Source organism: Myotis yumanensis, unplaced genomic scaffold, assembly GCF_028538775.1.
Source record: "Myotis yumanensis isolate MYYU_CA2020_CCGP unplaced genomic scaffold, mMyoYum1.0.hap1 SCAF_14, whole genome shotgun sequence".
NCBI lineage: Eukaryota > Metazoa > Chordata > Mammalia > Chiroptera > Vespertilionidae > Myotis > Myotis yumanensis.
The window spans coordinates 49,776,679-49,797,291 of record NW_027223765.1 but is presented as its reverse complement, the minus strand read 5'-3'; the positions used below and the strand labels follow the sequence as shown (position 1 = coordinate 49,797,291).

The 20,613-nt window shown below is 44.3% G+C and overlaps 1 protein-coding gene across 4 annotated transcripts in view; it reads right to left on the bottom strand.

Moving 5' to 3' along the window:
- ATXN7 (ataxin 7) overlaps positions 1–20,613 on the bottom strand; it is a 158,326-nt gene that overhangs the window by 87,023 nt on the left and 50,690 nt on the right. For 2 of the 4 annotated variants that reach the window (XM_070390922.1, XM_070390923.1), the window contains exons 3-4: positions 16,455–16,763; positions 16,169–16,237 (exon numbers count right to left, since the gene is read on the bottom strand). The exons of 1 other annotated variant lie outside the window; for it this stretch is intronic. In XM_070390922.1, the coding sequence (XP_070247023.1) occupies positions 16,169–16,237; positions 16,455–16,752 (367 nt within the window). In that variant the 5' untranslated portion in view covers positions 16,753–16,763. Of the gene's footprint in view, positions 1–2,284; positions 2,669–16,168; positions 16,238–16,454; positions 16,764–20,613 lie in introns of those variants that run through there. One more of the 4 variants, XM_070390925.1, reaches the window with a different exon arrangement.

Here is a 20,613-nt window from a genome sequence, read left to right as displayed (position 1 = left end):
ACTGCTATCCCCCCTTACACTTCTCCAGCCACCTGGGCCCTTGGGTTTGCCGTCCCTCCTGCCTGAAAGCTCCTTCAGGATATCCACATGATTCATGCCTTCATATCCTACAAGTCTTGGTTCACAAAACTCCTCACCCTATTTTAAACTGCATTCTTCTATCCTTTATCTTTCTCCAGAACACCCATCACCTCCTAACATACACACATACATGCATACATATATATTTTTCCCCCTTTTCCTTTCGAATTATTGCCTGCCTCTCACACTAAAATAGAAACTCTATGAGGGTAATTCTAGAAAGTTGGCTGTTTTTTCCTGAAAATTAGAAAAATACCTAGCACAAAGTAGATGCTCGATAAATACATGCTGAATAAATGAATGCAAACAAAAGAAACCATTAAAGGGTTTAATGGGAAGAAACAACCCTCATTGCCCTAGCCGGTTTGGCTCAGTGGATAGAGCGTCGGCCTACGGACTAAACGGTCCCGGGTTCGATTCCGGTCAAGGGCACATGCCCAGGTTGTGGGCTCGATCCCCAGTAGGGGACATGTAGGAGGCAGCTGGTCAATGATTCTCTCTCATCATTGATGTTTCTATCTCTCTCTCCCCCTCTCCCTTCCTCTCGGGAATCAATTAAAATATATAAAAAACAAAACAAAAAAACAACCCTCACTTTCTCAGTTTATCATTACCTACATACCTGAGGATTTCTCATCAAGGAGGGAGGCTACATCCATGCCCCACTGGCCTCCACTTCTAGTTTGGTAACTACCAACTCAAGTTGCACACCGCTAAAGCTCACTCTCCCAAGCTCGGCCTCAGGACAAAGCACGAACTCTTTGGGATGACTTGCTCCCTGCCTCATCCAGCTCCGTTCCTGCCTTCTACTACTCAAGCCCGAGGGCTACTGCCAAGTTTCAGACTCCCAGAGATGTCCCCACCTCAGAAGGTGCTCCTACACCACACTGGCTGACTCACCCATCAAGGCTTAACAAAAGGTCCAACCCCTCCTTCACCTCCTCCAGACAGCCTTCCTTACATACATGCCCCTGCTTCCCCCTCCTGTCTGATAGCACTCCACCTCAAGTTGTTGAGATTCCCAATTTTGGGGCTCACGGGCCTACCATCCAAGGCCTCACAAGGAAACCTGTATTTTCTTCTAATGGCACTGGGAGGCCTCTAAGGACATGACAGCCTGCTTACTTTGGATAAAAAGACAAAATTTTTCCTCCTACCCTCTCTCAACTTCTAACTCCCCTCTTTCTTCACAGAAATGACAGGAAAAAACAACCTACCTTATCTTCCCACAATTCCCCATCTCTACCTGCAACCTATAAGCATGCTTGGCCTCTTATTACAAAAGAAGGAAGTCTCAGTTTGTATCCAAAACTGACACATCCACTTGGGCTCTGAGTCCTATTCTTTTTCCAAATCAGGGTATTATCGCCGTGATTTATCCATTTTCTCATGTGTTCAATCATTCCACACTCCTGAATCATTTCCAAAGTAGACAAACATGCCCTAATACGATAAAGTAAATAAAATTAAAACAAAAAAAACTTCCCTTTATCCATGCCCCCATCCTGCTATTGCTTAATTTCTTCATTCTCTTTCAAAGCAAAACCCTTTGAAGATCTGCCTACACTTGTCCCCTCCACTTCCTCAGCGTCAGTTCTACGGCCTCCTCCAATCGGGCACCTGCCTCCTCCACTCTTCTGATTAAGGTCATTAATGACCTCTGCACTGCCAAAGCCAGAGATGAAGTCCCTGGCCTGGCTTTACTTAACCTCACAGCAGCATCTGACACAGGCAATCCCTTCTCACTAAAAGGGTTTCTTCTCTCAACTTCCACACCACCACACCCACCTGGTCCCCTTTCCCCTCACTGGAGGGAGACTCCTCCCCTCTTTTGCAGATTCTTCACCACAACCCCCTCAATGAGGGCTCAGCCCTTGGCCCTCTTCTGTTCTTCATGGACACGCGTATCTTAGAGCAGTGGTTCTCAACCTTCCTAATGCCGTGACCCTTTAATACAGTTCCTCATGTTATGGTGACCCCCAATTTCATTGTTACAAATTGAACATAATTAAAGCATAGTGATTAAGCACAAAAACAATATGTAATTATATATGTGTTTTCCGATGGTCTTAGGCGACCCCTGTGATAGGGTCGTTCAACCCCCAAAGGGGTCACGACCCACAGATTGAGAACCGCTGTCTCAGAGGAACTCACCCCATCCCGCTCTCTCCAGGCCCTCTATACAGTGATGATGTGGCCTTACCCAGTGTCTCCAGCCCAGGCTGCTCCACCAAGCTCCGGACTGTGGATTCAGTTGCCCACTCCACAGCTGCACCTGAATGCCAAGTATATCAAACACAGTGTGGTCCAAACAGAGCTCCGGACCGGACCTCCATATCCTCTGCCATTCCTCAGCTCATTAAATGGTATCAACTCAGCTCCCAAGCTTCAGATCCCCTAACTTCCTGCCGCATCCACATCCAATCTTCACTAAATCATGTCAAGTCCACCTCTAAAACATATCCTTACGAGGACAACCTCTCTGCATTGCCACTGCCATCACTAAGATCGAAGTCACCATCCCTTCCCACCTAGTCTTTGGGTATCTATACCCTCCCCCCAATCTATTCGCCATACAACAGCCAGTGGCCTTAACACAAGGCCTGAAGCACCCCCCCTCCCCCCCCGCCCCACCCCGCCCACCAACCTCGCCCCAGGCTCTCATTACACTTAGATCTTTGATCACAAAGATCCTGATCTGACCTCATGCCTCATTTCCCACCACTCTTCTCCATTCCCATCTCCGAGGCCACGTATTTACTTGCCCCTTCTGCTTAGAACACTTTCCCCTCCTTCCACACGATCCAGTGGCCATGGTTCTCTCATCATCCAGATCTCAGCTCAAACATAAAGTTCTCAGAAAAGCCTTCCTGATCATGTCAGCTAGAGCCCTGCCTCCCCACTCTCAACTTACTAGCCTACTTGATTGAGTCCTCACAGTCCTTGAAAAACGTTTGTGCATTTACCTTGTCTCGCTTCACTGAAGGGCAGGAGCGCTTTCTGACTTGTGTCACTCTATTCCCAACACTCATCAGAGAACCTGGCTCTTAGTGGGTGACTCCATAAATATTTGCTAACCAACTGCCTGCCTTGGGGGTTAGGGCTGTGCCTTTTTGCCTTGTTGGCAGTTGTGGCCTCAGACTCTAGTCCAGCAAGCGGCACAGAGAAGGTGCCTGTCAAATGCTTGTGGGACAAAATCGAAATGAATGAAGGTGAAACAGCCAGAGAATTCTCAAGGCAGGAATCACACAGGACAAAATATCTTGAGGCCTGCCTAATGACAGCGTCTGAATCTTGTCAGGAAGCGAAATGACCTGGCTGGCAAGTTGGAGTCCTGCCTTCAAGAAGTGCTCAAGCATCTACATGGGTTTACTTGATCAAATACGAAATGCCCCAAGTCCACATCCTGCAACTGAAGATTCAAAATTGGTCCAAAGTGGAATTATACAGAATGATGACTTTCATGAATATGTACTAACTTTAACAACAACAATAATGTTTTTCCCCATTAAAAAATCTGTCTACATAGCTTCCAAACAGAACAAGGTAACTTAAATGAAGAATTGATTCAAGTTAAAATAGCAAATTTCCGAATTTAAGAGGAAATTTTCTAAATTCCCTCATCACACAGGGACTGCCTATGAAACCCCCAGTGACTACCACAACACATACATAAAATCAGGTATCTGTCCGGCCAACATGGCTCAGTCGACCTATGAACCAGGAGGTCACGGTTCCATTCCCAATCAGGGCACATGCCCGTGATGCAGGCCTGATCCCCAGTGTGGGGCATGCATGAGGCAGCCAATCAATGATTCTCTCTCATCATTGCTGTTTCTATATCTCTCTCCCTCTCTGAAATCTATAAAAATATATATTTTTTATAAATCAGGTATCTTTGATCCATTTCCCACCTTAGTGAGAATGACTTTATTCTGTTGGCTATAATTTCCTTCTTGCCCAGAAAAAGAGGTTTGTAAAAACACCGCAAGCAGCTCTCTAAAGAAACACAAACTACAGGATTCCAGAGGAGGAGCAGTGCGATTCTACAAGCAGGAAGGTAAATACCTACAGGTCCACAGAGATGACAAAGAGGAAATAAAAAATGTCAATTCCTACTTCTCATTTTTACTAGAGTCCAAGAAAGCTTGAAACTGGGGTTCGTTTGCCACTCTATTTTCCTAAGCATGCTGCAGTTTCCTCACTGTCTACTGGTTGCCTGCTAAAAGAAAACTGGCATTGCACTTCCTGCTGCTCCCCTGAAAGTTCTGGCTGCCCACTTGATTAGAGGCCTGCTCATAATACTGTCTTCTCATTATTAAAATAATCAAATAAGCAACTATCATTTGTTGAATTACTGTTAGACACTGTACAAAGTGCTGAACCTGCATTATGCCATTTAATCCTCCTAAACACTGTGAGGTACCACCATCATCCCCATTATACAGGTAAGTTAACTGAGGTTGAGCAAAACTATGGAAATTTCCTTACGTTATTCACGTAGTAGAGATAAAATCTGAACCCAAATCTGTTTTAATTACGAAACTAAAGTTCCTAGTACATACTGCCTCCCTCTTAAAGTTGCCTTTTGCAAACTTACCACATGGAACCCCTTTCTGCACAACACCCACTAATAGCACATAGAAGTGGAATAGCATGGAAGTTACTTTGGGAAGCTGATTTAAGGCAGTGTTTCTCAAAAACCAAAATACATACTGCTTTCCAGAAAGTGTACACACACACACACACACACACACACGGAGAAAAATAAGGACAAAGCAATACGTCTTTCCTAAACCTAAACTTTCTTCAAATTTAAAGGACTGTCCTTTATTCCAAAACACCGGCCCTCTATTTTTATGGTGGTAAGAATTATATGTGTCTAATTATATTTATTATTAAATGCTAGCACCTCTGTTTGGTCCTCAGTTTGCTGCAGAAACTTTCTGGCTTCTAATATAAAAGCCCAAGGACCACCGGCTAAAAGCATTCTTCTTCCCCTGACCGGTTTGGCTCAGTGGATAGAGTGTCGGCCTGCGGACTCAAGGGTCCCAGGTTCAATTCCGGTCAAGGGCATGTACCTTGGTTGCGGGCACATCCCCAGTGGGGAGTGTGCAGGAGGCAGCTGATCGATGTTTCTCTCTCATCAATGTTTCTGACTCTCTCTATCTCTCTCCCTTCCTCTCTGTAAAAAATCAATAAAATATATTTTTTAAAAAAAGCATTCTTCTTCTTTTTTCCTACTGCAATATTTGGATTTCAGAACTGTGGGAAACATCTGTATAACCTGGGAGGGGAATATTTCCTGTGTTAAGATTGTGAATCTAATTGATAATACACTATTACTTTGTCCTTGCCATAAGCTTATATATAAGAGAAAAAGCATTTCATGTTAACAGGGTCTTTATTACAAAGAGAAACAAGAACATTTAACCTAGTTTTATGTTAGGAGTGCCTGAAATGCAAAAACTATTCTTCTCTTTCTCTTGCTCATTTATAATATTCCCTGCTGTACAAAATGAATATAAATGTAATCCTCTGCTTTTCTCTCAAAAGTACAGTAACTCCAACTGTTAAGTCTACTAACAGGCTTCCTTTTCTCCTTAGAAGTTCAATCAAAAAATACTTTATAATCAGAGGGGCACATTTATTAGAAATACTGCCATAAACTTTGAATATCAATGCGATTAAAAGCAATCTTGTACTGAGAAATGCTATTTAAATAGTAAAATTTCACTTCTCCTTTTTTAAAGAATTTTTTTAATGGCACAAATCCCAGATGATTGTTTGCTATCTTCTGCAACCTTATCTTTTATTTAATCTTTTTAAAAAGCCAATTACTTCCAATGCAAACTGCAGGCTTCCCCTCCCCCTAAATACACACACACACACACACACACTAGGGGCCCAGTGCACGAAATTCCTGCATGGGGGAGGGGGGAGGGTGGTTCCCTCAGCCCAGCCTGCCCCCTCTCACATATTGGGAGCCCTCAGGGATGTCCCTTGGGGAGCAGGCCTAAGCCACAGTCTAGCCTCCCTCTGCGGGAGGCAACGGGGCTGATCAGGGGAAGGCGCAAGCCCCATCACCCCGCTGTTGCAGCCACTGCCAGCTATCGCAGCCACCAAGGTGTTTTCATCAACAGGGACTCCAGTCCCTTCACCACGAAAAAATGACAACTTTCTTTAGGCATTTTCAAGGTATAGCTTTCATAGGATGTGACATTTCTTTCTTTTTTTTTTTATCCTCACCTGAGGATGTTTCCATTGATTTTTAGACAGCGTGGAAGAGAGAGGGAAAGACAGAGAGAAACATCAATGTGAGAGGGACACTTCGATTGGCTGCCTCCTGCATGAGCCCTCACCTGGGCCCCGGCCAGGGAGGAGCCTGCAACCTAGGTACATGCCCTTGATCATAATCGAACCCACTGAGCCAAACCAGCTAGGGCAGGATATGACATTTCTTAGCCCCTCCAGCAGCAGACCTTTGTTTTGTTCCTCCAGGAGTATGGTGGAAAAACCCTAGACCACGTTCTTGGATTCTTATAACACAAGTTACCAAGAACACTGCAAGTAGCAGCATACAGGGAGCTTAGCCAATGAGCGGTCGAACTGGTTTGGCTCAGTGGATAGAGCGTCGGTCTGCAGACTGAAGGGTCCCAGGTTTGATTCCTGTTAAGGGCATGTACCTTGGCTGGGGGCACATCCCCAGTGGGGAGTGTGCAGGAGGCAGCTGATCGATGTTTCTCTCTCATTGATGTTTCTGACTGTCTATCCCTCTGCCCTCTTCTCTGTAAAAATCAATAAAATATATTTTTAAAAAAAGAAAAGGTGTTTCCTCTGCAGCTCATGTGCAGAGGACCCCCTGCGTTGTGTCCACTGGGCTAGGGGCGTATCCCCGCTGCCGGGGGGGGGCGGGGAGCATGCCCCCGAGGCCAGCAGCCAGCCCCGTGTTGTGGGCGCTGGGCTGGGGGGCGTGGCCCCAGGCCACCGCTTGGCACCTGTGCACACACAAGCGGCCACGGGGCGGAAACATCCACTTGGCGCCTGCGCCCGTAGGCCCGGAGTGGCCAGGGGCATTCTGGGACCCCAGACGCTCAGGGCCTACATGCAGGCCTGCAGGCTAGGAGCGGCCTGGGTCCCGAGGATGTTCCCGGGACCCAGGCCACTTGGCACCTGTGTATGCAAATTAACCCGCCATCTTTGTCAGGTTGCTTTGCATACTCCTGACTGCCTGTTGAGCATAGAAGAGGGATGGTCAATTCACATGTTTCTCTTCTATTATATAGGATTATATAGGATATAAATATATATTTTTTCTAGAAGAACTGCTAAATACAACATATAGACAGTTATAAGGCATAGCAAGAAAAAAGCTCTGACATGTTTAATTAAAATTCTTTTTTTTTTTTTTATAAAGGTCAGTATTTCTAGCCAAGTGCAAGGAAAACAAAGGTCACAGCAACCTGTTCAAGCTCATGAGAAGCGGGTGCACATTCTGAAATGGGTCAGCACAGCAGAGGATACAGCATGTGGGCTGTGGGGTTAGGCAGATCTGGGTTACAGGGCCTCTTACATGCTTTGTGATCTTAGTAAGGCATCTCACTTCTCTGAGCCTCAGTTTCCTCCTCTGTAAAATGGGAATAATGGTAATATCTAGATCAGTGATGGCGAACCTTTTGAGCTCGACGTGTCAGCATTTTGAAAAACCCTAACTTAACTCTGGTGCCGTGTCACATATAGAAATTTTTTGATATTTGCAACCATAGTAGAACAAAGGTTTATACTTTTGATATTTATTTTATATATTTAACCCTTTGCACTCCGAACCATTCTGGACATTGGCTACCAGCTACTCGACGCTACTTTGCGGCGGAAACGTGCATTTACAGACCCTCGTATTATTTAGTATAATTTTGGAACCAAGTAACGTATTATAATGATATTGGACTTATATGAATTGGGTGACATCGAGGAATGTATATTTGCAAAAAAACCAATATTTTATTGTTTATAATTTTGTACAGTATGATAAGTTTTGTAACACTCTCCAATATGCATTGCAGGCTGATTAGTGCATGTTTGACAGTAATAAGTGGTTTGACGCCTGCCACCAGGTGTTTTCCTGTTAGAACACACAATGCAGTCCCGTTTTCTTTGTCCCACATCGGGAATATGTAGTTTATTGTTTAATCCGGCACAAAACCTGCTGACATTTCTTGTATATATCTTAGTAATTTTATGATATTTTGATTTAATTTCTTGTGCCATTTCAAGATAAAACTTCAGGGAAACATGCATGTCTCAAAAAGTTGCGTTGAAATAACTCAATTCCCCGTAATCACTAATAAACTGCAATGTCCCCTGAGCGGGGACATCCGAGTGATATGCTAGAATTCCGATGTCCCCTGAGAGGGGACAGCGGAGTGCAAAGGGTTAAATGCCATTTAACAAAGAAAAATCAACCAAAAAAATGAGTTCGCGTGTCACCTCTGACACGCGTGTCATAGGTTCGCCATCACTGATCTAGATGAAAGGATTGCTGTGAAGATTACATGAGGTCAAACCTGTGCTGGCACAGAATAAAAGTTCTCACCAAATTTAAGCTGTCCACATACAGGAACATTGTGAGATGTGGACATGAGGAAGCAGGATGTCCTTATAAGGAAGAAGTGAAACAATGTAAGATATAGGTCATACTCAATAATTCTTATCTCCCTCCTAAGATAAGAATGTGCAAGAACTAATCAAAACTAAATGGAGCCCTAGACAGTCTGGCTCAGTGGATAGAGCAGTGACCTGTGAACTAAAGGGTCCCTGGTTTGATTACGGTCAAGGGCACATGCCCAGGTTGTGGGCTCGATCCCCACTGAGGGGTGTGCAGGACGCAGCTGATCAATGAGTCTCATCATTGATGTTTCTATCTCTCCCTCTCCATTCCTTTCTGAAATGAATAAAAATATATATTTTTAAAAAACCTAAATACAGTACAGTTAGGAACCCCATCCTACTACTGCAGGTAATATGCATGGTTTCCATTAACTGAGAAGACTTGAAGGTTGAGGAGCTCAGCATGGATTGTGCCAGGCGCTGCACTTTTCAGCAAGTCTAAGGACACTGTATACTTCTTCATCAATCAAAATGCAGATTTGTTTCCTGGTGAATCCCCTTATAATTCCCAAACCTCCAACAGGGTTTCAGCTTCTCTAAGCCAGCACAATGGCAGAAATTCTGAAGAATGCGAGCTCCGTAAACTTTTAAAAAGCCCATGAAAGTTCTAGATTCTTTCACTAGAATATTTACAAACCATCAGGGACTTAATAGAAGCCAAGCAACATCTTCACAGCTGAAGGCTCTTGGAAGCTGGGACAGTAACAGCTCTGCTGATGCTTTCATTTGCTTTGTCCTAAAACAGGTATATGCCCAAGGAAGTGGCAGTGAATGACAAAAGCAAACAAATATAGGTACCTTCTTATACAAAATCGTTTCTTTCTCCTTCTATTTCTCTCTAGCTCGACATATCTCTTCAATATTGAATAAATTTTTGGTTTAAGAATAGATTTTACTATTTTGAAGATTCACCCTCTCAAAACAAAATTCAAAGAGTACTAGAATCAAATTCTGTAGACTGAGTTTCCCTTTGTTAACACATTGTATGCGGGCCGTTTTTGCTTAATTTTTTGCGCAAATGGCAACATTCAGTAAAATTACGATAACTTTAGTTTTACATATTTTTTTTCAACGAAACTTTTTGTGATTTACTATAAAATGTATACTGAATTATTTTTCTTAAATTTTAAACAGACAAATACTGGAAAACTCACTGGAAAATTGTGTTTACCAGTCAACGTAAAATGTATAAATACGTTTCCCGCATCCAATGTGTTAACCAAGGGATCCATTAGAACAACAACAGTAAACTTTTTCTGTAAAGACCCAGACAGCCCGTTCTGGACTTGGTGGGCTGTAAGGTCTCAGTCCCACCTACTCAACTCTGCTATTCATCCTATGGAGACAGACATAGACAATAAGCAAATGAATGGACGTGGCCATGTTCCAATGAAACTTTACTTATGGACACTGACATCTGAATTTCATATTTTTCATGTCATAAAATAATCATCTTTTGAGTTTTTGCTTCAACCATTCAACAATGTAAAAACCATTCTTAGCCCTAACTGGTTTGGCTCAGTGGATAGAACGTCGGCCTGTGGACTGAAAGGTCCCAGGTTCGATTATGGTAAAGGGCATGTACCTTGGTTGCGGGCACGGGCACGTACCTTGGTTGCGGGCACATCCCAGTAGGGGGTGTGCAGGAGGCAGCTGAATCGATGTTTCTCTCTCATCGATATTTCTAACTCTCTATCCCTCTCCCTTCCTCTCTGTAAAATATCAATAAAATATATTTTAAAAAAACATTCTTAGTTAGCCTGCAGGAAGGATTTGGCCCACAGGCTGTAGTTTGCATTAAAATAGCTAAGGTGCCACAATCAGGAGAAAGACTTCCTGCTATAGGGGAGTCTCTCTAGGTCTCCAAGGGGGTGAGGGGTGGTGGGGGGGGGGGGGGGGGCGGACTTTGACTTGTAGGTTACTGCTGACTTTACAAGCAGAGAATTTCCTATAGGAATTGCCAGCAAGGGTGCTGTCACTGCAGCCCTAATGTTCATCCAGGTGAGCATCAAGTGTGGGCAATCTGCAACAGAATCACCTGCGTACTTCTTAAATGTGTATTACTGTGACTCTGATGCAGTGAACTTGGATCTCACCGATTTCTGTCTGAGGCTCAGTTTCAAACCCCACTTGAGATACAGGCAGTCGGTAAGCACTGTCACCCGCAGAACCCTTACACACTCACAGGGGAGATGAGAAATGGCAGCCTGGCATGCCTGAAAAGAAGGTGCAGAGCACTTTAAGGCTCCATTGTGTAGGAGACAAGCTGAAGTCCATGGAAACAAAGAAGAAAACCAAAAGAAATGATATGATGTCTGGGATGTCCTTCAAACTAATTCACTGTGGGGAGCTGGGTAGAGATGAAACAAGATTGGGCCATGACTCAGTTGTTTAAGCTGTGTGATGGATAAAAGGAGGCTGGCTCAGTACAGTAGTTTCTCTATTTTTATAAATTTCAAATTGTCCATATACACACACACACACACACAAAAGAAGGGGAAAATAGAAAAGAAACCCTAGAGAAAAATAAAAATGCTCTTAACTTCAGGGAGAGGGTTTTATGCCTATAATGTAGTTACTTTAACAGTACTTCACACAAACATCCATGTATTTGTTTTCAGGTAACTACAAACAATTTTTTTTTACCTAGGAAAGAAAAAAGTGGTATTGTTACGTTGACTCAGTCTGTGTTGATTGAAGCTAACCTACCTCCCCAGTCTGTCTTTTTTTTTTTTAAACCTAACTGCCAGTAGATGCCAACCAGCCTCTTTTCCATCTTGCCCTAGGCTCAATTATGTCCCTGTTATTATGAGAAAAAATCACCTGTCATCAAGTGTGGACATCAGCCTGGGTTGCCATCTTATGCCCTTACCTAAATATCAGAGATAAGAGAGGTGATGTCTTGTCTGCACTCTTTCAGGAAAGTGTAAATGGAGTGCTAAACTCAGGACAGACAGCAACAGGACCTGCGGAAAGACAGCCTCTGGCCTCCCCAGTAGCCATAAAGCACACCTCTCCATCCACAGACTAAGTCACAACACAATAGAAAATTGGTCATTTAAACCCCTAATCTTTGAGTGACTCAGTTCAATCTTCAGGACAGCCCAATGCATTCATTTTGGGGGCAAATATTTACTGAGCAGTGTGCAGGAGCTAAATCCAGGATAGGGCAAAAGTAGGTCTACAGTTGTGAGCATGCCAAATGGAGTTTATTCTTGCATAATTATTTATTACTATTTTCCATAGGAACAACTGTAAATGTACTTTTGCCCCATCCTGTATATGTCAGTCAGCCATGCCAGTATCCTCTGGGAATTTACACTCTAATGAAAGCCAACATATAATACATGCTTTCACATGGTGATAGGTACAGTGTCTGGAGAAGGAAAGGGTGGGCTACTTTGATATTGTATAACAAGCTGAAGAGAAGTTAGGGATAGCATCCCAAAGGAAATGTTATTTTCCAAAAACACTGTTGACACCCACAAGGACACCATATAGGTTTGTTTTTTTAATTTCCAAGAAATTAAGGCACTTAATGTTTTCATTTTTAAAGGCTCCCAATATGTTCAGAGACTAATACAGAAACCCTAATTAGTTAACTTACACCAACTAAGTTCATCTAAATATAATTTTGTGAACTCTAGAATTTCACAAATCACCTGAAAAGAAAGGTATTCTCTTCTGAGTTCAGTCATTTGAAATGTCAAATGTATTATCAATCTTTTTCCACCAAAATCAACTGTACAATCAACTAATGTTACAAATTAGAAGAAAACAAGGCAATACAAGTATGAGGATGAAGATGAAAAACAGGCTGACCTCTGAAAGATAACTGAAATCTTATCCTAAAATGTGCCTACTTATTAATTGGAAGAGGGAATGATATATCAGCTAAACCTCAAATAATCTCACTTCCATATAAATCAATAAATCCAACCTTTCCCACAGCTATAACCATTGGGCAATCTTGCCATGAGGAAACTGGCCAAAATGAAGGACAAGAGGAAAAAAAGATCGAGACCTTAGGTTAGCAATTTTAAATCTGGGGACTTGAGAATCCAAGAGAAGCTGTGGATACTTTCCCTAGAAAGTGGGCATATACTATTTTGCATACAATTTCAGGGGAACTATGACCCCCTGAAGCCCATTAAAGTACTGGATTAAAAACCCCTGACCTAGATAAATATCAAATTAGGAAATCAGGTCTCAGACTACCAGCAGTTGAAAGGGCTGTAAGAAGCATACAGTAATTTTCAATACATTATCTAATTAAATTGCAACCCCTACAACAATCTTGGGAAGTAGGTACAGTGGGGCCTTGACTTACGAGTTTAATTCGTTTGGAGACCGAGCTTGTTAAGGAGCTCGTTAACTCAAATTACTCTATCAACTCAATGCAAAAAATCGGCCGAGACACAACTGGTATCTCAAAAAACTCCTTAGTCGGACACTCGTAAGTCAAGGCCCCACTGTATTATCTCCTTTTACAAAGAGGGAAAGCTAGAATCTGAGAGGTGAAAGAACTAATTCAAGGTTAAGCATCCTCCTCTCACACCCAGATTTCTAATTCTTAGGTCCTCAATCATGAACTAGAGGAGAATTCAAGAACTCCACTCCATATTTCAGGACATCTTCCAAGATGGAGAGTCTGACTTTTAGTATAGTCAAACCTCGGTTCTTGAACGTCTCCCATCTGGAATAATTCAGTTCTTGACCAAGTTGTTCACAGAAAAAAAAAAAAGGTCTCAGTTGTCAACCAAATCTTCAGTTTTCAACCTGACAACCTTTTCACGCTGATATCTCAGTAAGACAAAAAAGCTTCTCTCAGGTAACAAAGGAAAGAATGCTTTTGCTGCTGGTTAAGTTGAGGATTAGCACAATTTTAAAACATAAGGAAGCCATCAAGAGTGCTAATATTGTAAGGGTGTGAAAGTGCTCACAAAACAGCAATCACAGGCAATTGAATAGGTAGAAAAACTGGTGTTGATTGGATAAAGGAAAAGTTGTTAGCCAGTGATAGCATTTCAGAGGCAGTGATATATGAAAATTCCCTTAAGGCTAGTAGGGGGGTGGTTCGCTAAATTTAAGAAGTGTTTATTTATAAATTAAACAGCGCATTAGACAGGTATTGCATATAAGAAAGATTAAAGCAACAGGAATCATTTGGGGGTCTGGAGTGGGTTTAATTCAATTTACATTCTTTCTAATGGGGAAAAATGATTCAGTTTTCAAACAAATCGCTTCTTTAACAGCCTTCCATTAAGTTCCAGAAACGAGGTTCCACTATACTTCATACAATCAAGTTATCTACACATTTCTTCTCAATTTAACCTCATTGAGGAGGAATTTCGTATGGATGTAATTCCAAACCACCGTTTCTTGGTAGGAAATAATGTAACCAAAGACAAAGGATAATTGTCTAATAATTTTTGATAATTTTTAAATGTATTTTCATTTCTTAAGCAGCCTGATATAAGCTTTGTTAAAAAAAAAAACAAAAACAAAGGCCCACTGGATGAGTGCTGAACCTTCTGATGACTGGATTTTTAAACTGTCCCAGATGAATCAAGATCTGACTGAATTAAAAACTTCAGTCTCTTCTCCAAACAGGCAGGCAGAGTTTCAGATGAGCTAGCCACTTCAGCATCCCCTGAATGGTTAGAGCGGTTTAAAAAAATGGCACCCCTAACAGTCGCGAATAATTTGATTGGTGAGAATCACATACAACCAAATCTATTACTCCTCTGCACATCAAGATGGTAGTTCAGAGGTCTTAGATCTTCATGGTCAAATCTGATAATGAATATGTCCCAGCAGAAAATAACAAACACAACAGAAACTGCGTCCAGGTTACTAAATTAAGTGGGTCTCAGTCCAGACCGAGTTGCCCAGTGAAACATTTACACACGTACTCATCCTCTATAGAGAAATTACCAATAATTAGCATGCTGTTTTCACATAGATTTAGAAACCCTTTATGGGAATTGTATCCACACCCAGAGAATGAAAACTAAGAACAAGTGTAGGTCAGGTCCTCTAAAGCTCCACTCCAACTGCTTCCTATGAGAGTTGCCACCTAGTGATTTTAATTTTTTAAGCCCAGGCAAGCTGCCAATTCAACACTAAAACCGGACTAACAACTGACTTTTCCTATTGCAACATCACCAGCAAGTCCTGTGCTTTCCCCCTCTTTTTCCTTTGCTTGCAAACAGCAATTCTCATTTTCAAAATCAACTAATTTGCTCTATAATCTGTTCCAATAGGAAGTTCTCAGAGAGCTGCCAATGGAATCACTCTTCCTCCTAGTGCCAAGAGGCCAACAAGTGGCCAATTCAAAAAACCAAAACAGTGGATGTGAAGAAAAGATCGGCACTAAACACAATAAACGTGAAGACAGTAACAACGGGCCAACTCTGGACTTTAATATGTTCCACTTGCCAAAGTTCTACCTATTCTTGTGCCCTGGGCAATAACTATACCAAAATAAATGGCTACATGTGAGAAATAACATTGCACAGGGGAATATAAACTCAATATTCTGGATTACCAGCCACTCAAGGCCTTGTCCATAGTACCACTGAAAAAAAATAACTCGACCTGAACCAAAGGTGGACTGACCTCAGAAGTTCTTTCTGACCAGTGTGCCCAGGCCTGGCACAGGCATTAACTAGATAGCAAATGTAACTATTTAACAAAACAAAACAAAAACACAAAGGAAATCCGAAGGAAGTCTGACAGTTTAGATGGCTGACCTGACTTTCATTGGGAGGCACACCTTTAGCTACAGATACTTTCCTACAGTATTCTCCTACCAAACAGTTTTATTAAAAACTGACCAATAATTAGACTTTCACCTTTAGGGCACTATATACACTTGTTTCACGATATGCTTCCACCCCTCACCCCGCCCCCCCAACACACACCTTGGCAGCTCACAAAAAAATCTGACCAACCGCTCCTCAGGTGTGATGATCCTGTTGAACTTTGTAACTCAAATTCCATAAAAATAAGGCTGCACAGGTAACGCGCCATCTTTTTTAAAGTTCAAAATTCATTTGGATTGCCAGCAGAAATTTGCAGGTGGCCAGTTTCCTTTCCAGAGCCCCCGAACGCCTGTGCGGAGACGCTTTCGGAAGCGGAGAACTCCTTCCTCCCCTGGTCGGCCTCCGTCCAGGTCAGACCCGAACTCCCGCAGGTGCCAGCGCTCACCACTGAGCCGCCGCCCCGCGCCAGGCCTCCCCGGAGGCTCCAGGACGCGCCCATCACGGGAAGCCCCTCGGAGACCAGGTTTCCAGACGCTCCGCGCGTCCTCCCGCTGCCTCCTCCTCCTGCAGCATCCTCGCGCCGGGAGGAGGGGCGGGGGCGCGCGTCCCCTGCCCGGGAAGCCGGCACGGAGCCTGCAGGGGGCTGGACTCACCTTCGCGACAGAGCCCCATGACTTCGCGGTTTTTCCCAAACTCCTTGAAACTTTCGTCCAATTCCGTCCCTAGGAGACACACACACACAGGAGGAGGGAGGCAGGTCAGTGGCGGGTGTGACGCAGGCTCACGCACGCACTGAGTAGGTGCGAGCACCTCGCTTCCCCCAACCGAGCGATAGCATCTCCGACCCCGCGGGGCTGCGCACAGCGCGCGGGAGGGGACCGGCCGGAGGGGACCGGCCCGAGGGGGCGCGCGGGGCGGGGGCGGGGGGCGGGCACTCACCGTCCTTCCCAGGAAGTTTGGAAGCCTCGACCCACAGATTCCACGACTGTTCCAGCATCGCTTTGGGACTGGGCAAGGGCCTGCGCTCCCCGACGGTCGCCATGGCGGCGGCGGCCGAGGTGGAGGCGGCGCCGGGGCCGCTGTCCTCCGGCCGTGGGCGCCGTGGCGGCGGCGGCTGCCGCTGGGGCTGCGGAGGCTGCTGCTGCTGCTGCTGCCGGGCGGCCGCCGCCGCTGCTCCGCCCGCCGCCGCCGCTCGGCGCGGCTCCCCCCTGACGTCATCCGCGGCCCGCTCCGACATTCTTTCCGCTCCTACAATGTAACAAAAAAGGGGGAAAAGAGTCGCGCGGGGGCCGCTTTTAAGGAGGCGCCGGGGAGTTCCGGCGGCGTGCGCGGCCCGCGGGCCGGGTGGGGCGCCTGACAGCCGCCCCGGCCGCCTTCCCCCCGGGCCACCCCCGCCCCGGGCGCAAAGTCCGCGCCGCCGGCTCGCTTTCGCTTTCGCCTCCCGCGGCCCTCGGGGGAGGGGACGAGCCGCCGGCCGCCAGACTCCGCGGCGCAGGGTCCCCTGCCTGCCTCTGCCGCCAGCCCCGGCCCGGAGGCCGGCGCCCGCCTGCCCGCCACCGCTGCCCGCGCCGGGGAGGCCTGAAACGCAGCCCGGCCCTCGGCTGCCCACCCTGAGGCCGCTCGCATCCCCGGCCCGGGCCCTTCCGTCCGCGCGTCCGTCCGAGCGGCGGCACCCGGCCGGCTCCCTTAAGCAGAGGCGCCTCCCGCCGCCTCCTCCCCCTCGCCGGTCCCTCCCTCTCAGCTCGCTCCGGAGAAGTTTGCACGTCAAGCCCCCGGAGTGGAGCCAGGGCGAAGTCGGAAACGCAACTACCTACGGAGGAACCGGCGGCCCACCTCGGGGCGCCGCCGACTGTGGTCGCCGTCGGGCCCTCCGATCGGGGCCGAGCGCGGGGCGCGGAACTGGTGCAGGGAGCACGGAACCCTCCGCTCCCGGCGGCCACGCAGCTGTCAAAAGCATGAATGGGCCGCCGCCGCCGAGCGGCCGCCGGGCGTGCAGGAAACCGCGGCAGGCAGGCAGGCAGGCGAGGAAACGCGGCCCAGGTGACGTTCCGGGTGTCCGCCGAGGCCGCCACTGGAGGTCACAGCCTGTGCCTGGGGGACTTGAACTTCTGGTCCAGCAAAGAGGAGACCGTGCAATCAGTATAAGATGGAGTGCGGGAGAGAGAAGAGGGCAACCCGCTGACAGATTTGGGAGACACTACCCCAAATTTCTCTGTTTCCCCTTCTATTTCTCCTGGAAGTGATTCATTAACCCCAAAAGTAATTTTAAAAAATCTGATTCACTTTGAAGTTGAGTTATTAGTCTCTCCCTCGTTGCTTAGTCAGGGCTGGAACACAGGGCTTAGGGCAATGCACAGCATTCCTAGAAAATGTTTAGAAGATACTGTTTTCTGTCCGATTTAGTTCACTAAATTAAGCACCTCTCCCAACCACATACACACAGAGAGCCCAAAGCTTTTGCTTCATTGATAAGGAAAGATGGTAAAAGGCTACTTAATGAAGAGCACGTGAAGATGTGAAAATCTGAAGGCTGGGACAAACAAGGATTTTGATGTTTCACAGAGCAGTAATATCAGCACTCCTGTGACACGTATTGTGGCTGCCTGCTCACAGGTGCTTTCTCTAGGTGGGGAGGAAGCAAGTTTACTCGTGGGTGTTTTTTTATCTAGCACATCTGGTATGACAGAGGTGGCTAAAGAAACAAAGTCCAACTTGTAGAAAAATAAAAATGTTTAAATAAGAGTAAAAATTAGGAAATGTTATTGCACCTAAATTCAACAAAGGGCTCTTTTGAAAAGGGTTGTTTTAAATTTTAAATTCAAACTTTTAAAGCTTTAGAAAAAATATGTGATTTATTTTGAAAAGATTTAGAAATAAGTATGTAAATTTTTTTTTCTGGATTTCATGCAAACCTAACTTTCAAAAAGTGAAACTATGGATGCTTCCTGTCCTTAGCTAAGAAATAGTAAAAACAAAATAACCAAAAGAAACAACTAAAATGATAAAGAACAATTTCTAAAGTTTTAACCCAATAAAAGTACCAATGAGAAAAATGCATGAGTAAAGCATGTAATTCCTTTGGTAACAATAGGGTTCCTAACACTTGTCCCCCATGCAGACTTTTAATTTTTCCTTCTTCCCAAATCACTGAAAAACTGTAGAATTACATAAAAACATCTAACTTCTCTGTTTTGCGCAGCTTAAAATACACAGCTTATGAATTACTTTGAATTTTATAATTCCACACTTAAGATAACTGAAAGTTTGAATTTTAATAGCATTTGGAGTTGCCACTAAAAAGAAAAGCTTAAGGCTACCCAACTATATAGATACCAAAGGGAGCTTGTCTATTGAATATAGACAGGGTGAGAAGGAAAATAGGGAAGAATGGCAAACATGAAGTACAGTCCCACTTCCTCAAGACACTGCTTGATTTCCCCCTTTTTACATGTGAAAATACTTCAAGATTCACTGATATGACGGCTAGCCAATGGGGGCCAATATGGCAATTCTCTCCCTATCCCTGCTACCTCTTTTTTTACCCCTTCAAACTTTTTGATTGGTTTAGTAAATAAAGCACAGCAGAGCGTAAAATGAAAAATACTAAGTATCTTCTTAGCATTGATAGTTATTAAGAGAAATCATTACGAATACAGTTATCAGTTATTGAGCACCTACTAGCATTGCCATTGATACTTTACTGCACTGTCTCAATTAATAGTCACAATTGTGTAAGGAAGAAGTTGTATTACTTAAAATTTACAGATAAGGAAAATGAGGGAGGGCTCTGGAGTAAGTCCCTATGAATTCTTTCTGGGTTCATATTCTGGCTCTCCCATTTGCAAGCTGTGTAACCTGAGCAAGTGGCTGAACTTATCTACACCACAGTTTAAAACAGACTTAAAGCTAGGCTTCTTCTGAGGATTACATGAAATGACCCATGGAAAGCACTCGGTATAATGTTTAACACAAAATAAATACTATAAATAAGTATCCTATATCAAGCCAAGCAATTCAGATCAATTCTTATCTGAGAAATTTATCATCAAATTGAAGATGTAGGGACCAAGAGAATGGCAGGCAATTTCTGACATCTATCAATCTTTTCTGTTACAGCTAATACTTTTTACCACACCCTCTTCATCCATAAGTCCTAACTCCTTCTAGATCAGGCAGTTTCTGATATCCATAATTGGTTTGGGTTTCTTAAAGGTTCCAATGAGTCACCAACAAAAGCCAAAACTGCTAGCCAAGCAAGTACAGTACTCTAATACTCAAATTTGGGCAGCATTTAAAAAGTGCTCCTTATGCCAGAACCGGTTTGGCTCAGTGGATAGAGCGTCGGTCTGCAGACTGAAAGGTCCCAGGTTCAATTCCGGTCAAGGGCATGTACCTGGGTTGCGGGCACATCCCCAGTAGGAGATGTGCAGGAGGCAGCTGATGGATGTTTCTCTCTCATCGATGTTTCTAACTCTCTATCTCTCTCCCTTCCTCTCTGTAAAAAATCAATAAAATATATTAAAAATAAAAATAAAATAAAATAAAAAGTGCTCCTTATACAAAGGGCACTGTCTATAAACAAGAGTACAACAGAAATTCAAACATGTGGTTTTACCTACCAGGCCATAATAAAGAACCTGATGGCTTCTTACCTAAATACCCCTCCTCTGTACTAAAAAATATAAAAAGAAAATGACCCAATACAATTTACATTAATGTAAGGTAATTCTTTTAATATAGCAGTGTGCCTTTCATACGATCAATTGGTTCTCCTATCAGTACACTTCTGATGTTTTGTAGCTCGAAGGACCTTCGGGATCTGTCAGCACAGATAGTGGTATGTATCATAAGGTTTGAGTAATGAGGACTCAAGTTTTCAAATGGTTCCTGATTGCCTACCACACACCAGGCACTCCGCTAGGCACAAGGTGAACACAATATAGTAATTTCACTGAGGACATGAGAAGAGTAAGAAGTAGGAGAAACATTTAATTCATCAAAATGCTCTTATGGAAAAAGCTGTAACCACCAATTAGATTGTTTGTGGCTTAAGAGCTAGGCCGTCAGAAGTGAAACGCTGCCAAGTTCTGAGCATTTC